A 6,926-nucleotide genomic window follows, 5' to 3' on the forward strand; every position below is an offset into this window, starting at 1 on the left:
AATTCGTCCCAGACTCGGGCAGCTCTTGCTGCTGGAAGCCCCCTGATCTCCGACGAACCTCTTTCCCTGGCAGCCATTCAAGCTTCGCTATCGAATGACATTGTTTGTGAAACTCCAACGGCGCGCGCCATCCGTTACAGCGTATTGTCTTTTCCTATGTTGTGTCACAGCGCCAAAATTTGAAAAGAAGATTCCGGTACAGGAGAGATCCCGTAGAGGCGCTCGACGGAAGCCAGCGCGTGGTGCTTAAAGCTCCTCCGACATTGAAGGATAGTCGAGAAAAGAAGAAACCGAGCTGGAAGATTCGATCTCTCTTCTCAGATGACCGCCATGTTTTGACAGTATCGAAATCGCTCACCTCAATCAGTGTTCTCCGTCTCGGGTGAGTGGCGCGTATTCTCTCCCTTCGAGGGACTGCGGAATTCCGATGATGGAGGGTCGCATGGTGCGGTCCGGAGACGCGTCGCGCATTCGAATCAACTTTCGTTTTTAGCAAAAAAATGCACAGCTTTACCTCGTTCGGACTGCGTCCCGAGCTCATCAAAGCCGTTGAGGATCGTGGCTACTGCAAACCTTCCCCAAGTGAGTCGCGACTTCCGGAAATCCTTATATCTTCCTCCCTTAAAGCTCCCGTTACACTAGTAACGGTCGCTAAGCATCGCTATGATGAGGGATGGCTTGAGTGGCCGTTGCGAGCGTGAATCGTCCAAGAAAGGAGGCCGAGTCGACAGCGCTTTTCGGGAGAACTCCGACAGGTGACTCCTTCTGCAAGAGATCGTTCTCTTCATTCGAAGTTTCGTTTGCAGAAGAACCTTCGCTGCTTCCATCGATTAGCCGTTCGCCAAAGCTTCTCTTGTGAGGAGAAACATCGCTTCTTCCTCTTCTGAATGAAGCAGAACCATGGAGGCGAAGGAGCTTGATGCCTCCGGACCCTTCGGTGTATTCGTCGCGAAAAATTTGAACTCCCGTGGAAGCTCTCATTCGCTCATTCTTTTCGGTTCCAGTACAAGAGAAAGCCCTACCCGACGCGCTCGCCGGCCATGATCTGCTCTGTCAGAGCAAAACGGGGTCCGGGAAAACGGCCGTCTTCATCTTGAGTACCTTAAATCAGATGGAATTCGAAGACTTCATCGAGACAGTGGTTCTTGTTCCCACCAGAGAACTCGCGGTGCAAACTGTGGCCGAATATCAAATGCTTGGCAAATTCTTGAAGAACTGTCGGTGAGTCGCGATTTTCTCAGCGTCCATCGGGACCGTTGAGCAGGTTTCCGAGATTCCCAAATTGCTTCGAGTCCCTCCGTCATCCCTCGATTATTATCAGAGGGGCTTCGATTAAGGCTGGAAAAATCTGGATAGAAGAGCTGACATAGATGCCCCGATGAATGACGAGCCTCATTTCCAGAACGTCGGCATTCTTCGGAGGGTTACCGCTCAATGTGAATATAGCAAATATCCGCTCGTCTGCCCCCAATATCGTGGTCGCTACTCCTGGTCGAATGAGAGTTTTGGTGCAAGAGAGATACATATCTCTTCGGTGAGAAAACTTCTCGAGCTTCTGGCCTGATCATTCTTCTGAATGTAGTCTCGTGAGCTCATATTATTTCGAACCGTGGTTCCCCCAGGCGAGTCCGGCATTTCATCTTGGACGAATGCGACATGCTTCTGCGGCCTACATGTGAGTTCCGTCGGTCAGCGAGAGATAGCGCAGGCCCAGTGGCAGAATCATGATATCGTGATGCACCTCCGGACTGCCGGACTGTTCGATCGTGGCATTCGGGAAGCTGATTTTTTCTTCAATTTGCAGCAAATATGTGCTGTGATATTCGCTATATCCTCGACCATTGTCCCGAGGACCGTCAAGTTCAGATGTTCACAGCCACGATCACCGTTCCTGAAGCAGAGAGGGAGAAACGCTTCCTTAAACTCATGCATTGTGTAGGTTTGAGCATTAACAACCCCATGACCCTTTGAAAATATTCTTCCAAAACTCCGGACATGCTTGGGGAAGAACTCCTAAGACCGGGCACTGAAAGGCAGGCTTTGTTTTTGTACACGAGAGGAGGGAATCCCACGAGCGGATATTCGAGCTGGAAAATTCCATACAGATGTGCTCTCCTCTTCCAGCCGAAATACATCCTCGTCAAAAAGCAATGTGAACTCACTCTCTCGAGTGTTTTACAATATCGATTGACGCTTGAAGATGAGTGCAAGAAGACGAGAGCCTTGATAAATCTCCTGGACAGGATCGAGTTCAATCAGGTGAGATTCCGCCCCGCGAGAATGCTAGAGTTCCGATCGGGTTTCCACAGTATCTGTACAGAATCTCGTGATTGGAATGACTCGTTTCCCTATCGCCGAAATTCAGCCCAGGCCCCCATGTCGGATCCTTGATGGTCCTTGGAGTTTCATCGCACGTTTGATTGGTCCTCAGGTGGCGATTTTTGTAAATACAGTTGAACGGTGCTGCGTCTTGTGTGGAATTCTCGAAGAAAAGAATTTCTCAGCAATCGCCGTCCACAGCAATATGACACAGGTGAATTCGGAACTAGATAGGGGGAGGCGGGGTATTATTTTTCCTTTTCGCTGCGTGGATTCTGATTTCGATTCTGCTGTGGGCCTGAAGTCACACTTGATGATCCGTTTTCACAGGAAGACAGGTTGGAGAATTTCGCGAAGTTCAAAGATTTCCGCCGTCGCATCGTGGTAGCCACCGATCTTATGGGTCGAGGGATTGACGTCGAATTTGTGACCTTCGTCATCAACTACGATGTGCCGATCGACGAGAAAACTTATCTACACAGGTGATCCGGAGTGGGACTCATTTCTAATGGGAAATAAAGTTGAAGAGGCGGATGATGATCGCGCCGAATGAGGCCTACGTCTACCGAAACTTTGTGGTTTGCGCTTGCGTGCGCCCAGGTTCTGACATTCCGAGGATTTCAGAATCGGGCGGACAGGACGCATGGATCGTAGAGCCCTTGCAGTATCCTTCTGCGTCAGCCAACAAGACCAAGGAGTCTTGCAAGACGTCCAAGAAGCCTATGGAGTAACTCTAGTCGAGTTGCCACAAAATCTGGATCCGGAAGTGTACCTAGACTACAAAAGCTGATTTTTCCTAGCCACGAATAAAGCCCAAGACTTCATCGAGAATCTTCTTGTTTAACATCGTTTCCATGGTGCGAAAAAATCCCCGTGAGATCCGAATCCTCTCCCTAGCTCGTAGCTTTGAGATGCTGATGATTGACTTACCCCAGGTCCCTGGGCTCCCATTGACACGGAGTTTTCCGGTGGACTCCGAATAGGAGCCGGGAAGGACTTGCTGACAGAGGGAGATATCTCCTTCCGAGTCGAAGATTATTTTCCGCTGCCTACTTCGATTCAAGCCTACGGGCTCGTAGGTGCCTCCTCATTCAGTTTCGGGTCTCGGCCCCCGGAATTTTCGAATCCGGGTCTCGTTGAACTCATTCCGCAGACTTTCGCGGATAGACCTGCATGGGAGCGAGAATTACTGCGATTGCGAGCCCCTCTCCGCTGTCGACTTTAGGATTCGCGCTCAGGTGAAAATCGGGGCCGTGAGGATCCAGAGCCATCAGTTTCCAGAGAACAACCGCTGACCGAGATTGTCTCGAATCCCTCCCTGAGATGCACCGCCGATCTGTGAAATGACCCGACGGCTTCATATTTCCATCACTTCTGACAGGCGTGGAGGCAGGGCTCGACTCAAGTCAAGCAAGGGTTTATGCTCCAGCGCCGGACAGGTTTTATCGTGAGAGCCCTTTCGAGCCTCGGGGTATCCAGGTTATTAGCGGTGCGCTGTTATGACATCGTGAGAGACCATTGGTATCACAACCGCTCCGACCTCCTTCCCGCTAGCCACGTCGAGTGAGGCAAAGTTTTGTGCTGAGACTTCGAGCGCAGCGTGGGGGTGGAGGAGGCGATTCATTACCTCCGAAGAACATGGAGCGCTCGGTGACACCGAGAAGTCCCTGAATCACGAATCGCGTCGGAAGCGACGACCTCGAATGTATCGGATTCATGTCGGCAAAAAGAGTATGAGCCAAAAACACATCTGGCCGACGAACTCTCGGTCAGCAAGGGAGGGACAAGGCGGAGCAGGGCAAAGCAATCGGTGTTTGACGCCGCTTGTCAGATCCATCAGAAGACCGAGATCGGATCCCTGCTTCTGAGTCCTCGTGTCTGACAGCCGGACGGACGGGCGGGCGGGCGTCGGACATATCCCCTGTTTCCTAGGAGGAAAGCGACCGGGAACGAAGAGATTGGACGGCGGTCAGCGTGCAGCTCTTGATGGATTGAAGAGGGTATTGACTACGGGCAGGGGAACGGGAAATTCTGTTATGTAATAACAATACCTTAGCTGCCCATTCAGAATGCCGGCCGCTCAGCTAGGTCGGTGGCTCGCCGAAGGAGCGGAGCCCCGGGTCGGGGTGAAGTCTAGAGAAGATCGGAAGACTTGGGGCGGTGTCCTCTAGATCACGCACACAGACACCCACTCGAGGGTGAACGATTGAGTGAGTTGCCAAATGCAGTTGGAAATTGAAGCTTATTCTGCGGAACGCGGCTCAGATTCGCCATCAAGCGAATCTCACTCAGCGCTTGGACGAGAAGAACAATCTTCAGACATTGCCGAAAATCATTACGCCATCCACTCGGGGGTCTGCGAGCCCACGACATCGATAGCCTAGTGATCTGTTCGGGGAAATTCTTCCCGGAGTCGTACGAGATGAAGTAATGGGGCGGGCTCTCTGCAAACAGCGCCTTTTCCGAAACTGTGAGCGACACTCGAGCGCGCACACCCGCGACACCGAGCTAATTTATCATTCGTCAATGGGAGCGGGCCCATGTCTCCCTGAGCGGCGCTATCCGAGGTCTACATCCACTGACATCTGAATGGAAACTTCATCGCTAGGACTGATGCCTTGAGTGTCTCGGATACAGGAGGACGAATAAACATGGAAGTGATCCTCGAAGTGAGCGAGAGAGATGGGACTTGGAGGAAGTTAGTGAACTACGATACATCATCTCATTGACTTCTCCTCCCGTCCTCCTCCGGCAGCGCTATAGGCGAGAGGAAACGATCAAATTCTCGGAGCTCTCATTCCTAGAGCGGGTCATTATTCCTTGCGAATCTTCGAAGGGCAGAGCACCGTTCAGATGGTTTGGCATCCGATAAGAAAATTGCGTTTGCCTCTTATCGAGCAAAATTCGTCCCCGACCGATATCTCGCGAGTCGAATCATCATCACGAGTTATACGCAGTAATCCAATGTGAGCGAACCCATACGGGAGACGGGATGTGCTCGGCGATTTCTGTCAGTTGACGTCGAGAAGGGTCATCTGTCTATCTATTGTTTTCTTGCGGTAATCAGTCAGAAATGAGAGTAATAAGATGTGCACCAGACGGACTTGAAGCCTGGCAAGTTCCGCAGCCCGGCAATCCAGTCAAGCAGCCGGCAAGCGACGCAACGAACAATATATAGCGATTCATAAATCTCGCTGTTCCACATGCCTCAGAGAACGCAGGACAGATATTGCTTCGGCCGTGAGCGGGAAGACGTCTATGTCTCCCATACTCATCTTATGCTGTCAGCCGTATTATACGAGAGGATGATGCCATTATGTATTGCGGGAGACGAACAATCATTTTTCATATAAGAATGACGCCTGCTCGCCGATCCTGACCAAGTTTGATTCAATGCTCGGATCGACGTCCATCTGTTGGAGCCTGATCCCTCGGAAATCACATTTGATCGGGTCGTCCAACGACCGAATTATCGAAGTGCAGTCGGTGCTGACGTCCGGCTCGTTATCAATCGTTCCACCGGAACGGGATTTTTCCGGAAAAGCGGATGCGACCTTTGGAGTTCAGAGGGCTCTCCGTGATAGGCGTCCGATTTCTTCCCTCGGACAAAATCCTTCTCGGTCTCTTCGAGTACTCTCAGGTCTAGAGACGACACGTTCGAATACGTTCGGAGTTCGGGAGAAGCTCTGAATTCCCCAGAATCGAAAATAGGCGACATGCAGCATCGGGGTATCTCCTCCGAGCTAGAATGCAGTTTAACACGCATGTAGTTCAAACCTGCAGCATCTATGGGTTATCGCGGTAGAGGAAAGGCCAGGGGTAGTTGTCGTTCGCCGCTCGTCCGACAGGAAACTTGCTGGGCCGGATATTGGATGATATTCGAAATTTCCTCACCAAGCCATCAGTGGCGAGAGGCGACTCCAGCCCGAAAGTAAAACGGCCTCCGGACGGAAAACCTCATTTATCAAAACCTGCGACCATGTAAGGGAATCGAGAGAGTGTGGAGAGAATTCTACGCACAGCTGAGGAGAAAACGCGAAGAGCTGAAAGAACACGATGACATTGAAAAGGTCGTCGTGATCGTCATTCAGGCGACCGGGGAGCTGTGATAATTTATCATCACACGCTCACGGCCGTCGTGGTCGGTGGTCATTCCTAGAGGGAGAGGGTCACTCGTGGGAGATTTCCCGAGCTGGTGGAGGGAAAACGGGGGGAAAATCGGCGGTACTTTTGTGCGACTCTCGCCCCGTGGACGAAGGTCGTCGTGGGCCGAGCCACTTTCGATCTGGCCTCGCTCCATCTTTAACCAAGCTCGGACTACTTCCAGAGAGCAGGCCGGCCGGCTGGCTGGCTTCTGCTCGCCCCGCGAGCTTTCGCCTCCGTGGTAGATCGTCCTTTCGTCCTGTCGAGCGAGGAGAAAGGTGTTGCATTTTTAGGCATCTGACGAGGAGGGCGCCCGCGGCCACCAGCGCTCGGCGAGAACAGATCGTGGACAGGAGCGGGAGGGACAAGTACGCATCTCCCGTGCGACTCCGGGGAGTCCAAAAACGTGAGATTAATGCAATACTCGCGTGCCATCCGCATATATAATACATATACGTGAGGCG

The 6,926-nt window shown here is 51.9% G+C and overlaps 1 protein-coding gene across 1 annotated transcript; it reads left to right on the forward strand.

Annotated features, from left to right (window-relative positions):
* Positions 1 to 442: 442 nt before the first annotated feature.
* On the forward strand, positions 443 to 3,109 carry LOC100897736 (ATP-dependent RNA helicase DDX39A). Its single transcript, XM_003741959.1, has 9 exons — positions 443 to 582; positions 1,005 to 1,221; positions 1,403 to 1,534; positions 1,623 to 1,675; positions 1,805 to 1,935; positions 2,125 to 2,259; positions 2,432 to 2,533; positions 2,650 to 2,801; positions 2,944 to 3,109. Exons 1-9 carry the CDS (start codon positions 501 to 503, stop codon positions 3,107 to 3,109), a joined length of 1,170 nt encoding a protein of 389 aa, XP_003742007.1. The 5' UTR covers positions 443 to 500.
* Positions 3,110 to 6,926: the final 3,817 nt, after the last annotated feature.

Source organism: Galendromus occidentalis, unplaced genomic scaffold, assembly GCF_000255335.2.
Source record: "Galendromus occidentalis unplaced genomic scaffold, Mocc_1.1 scf7180000077231, whole genome shotgun sequence".
Lineage (NCBI taxonomy): Eukaryota > Metazoa > Arthropoda > Arachnida > Mesostigmata > Phytoseiidae > Galendromus > Galendromus occidentalis.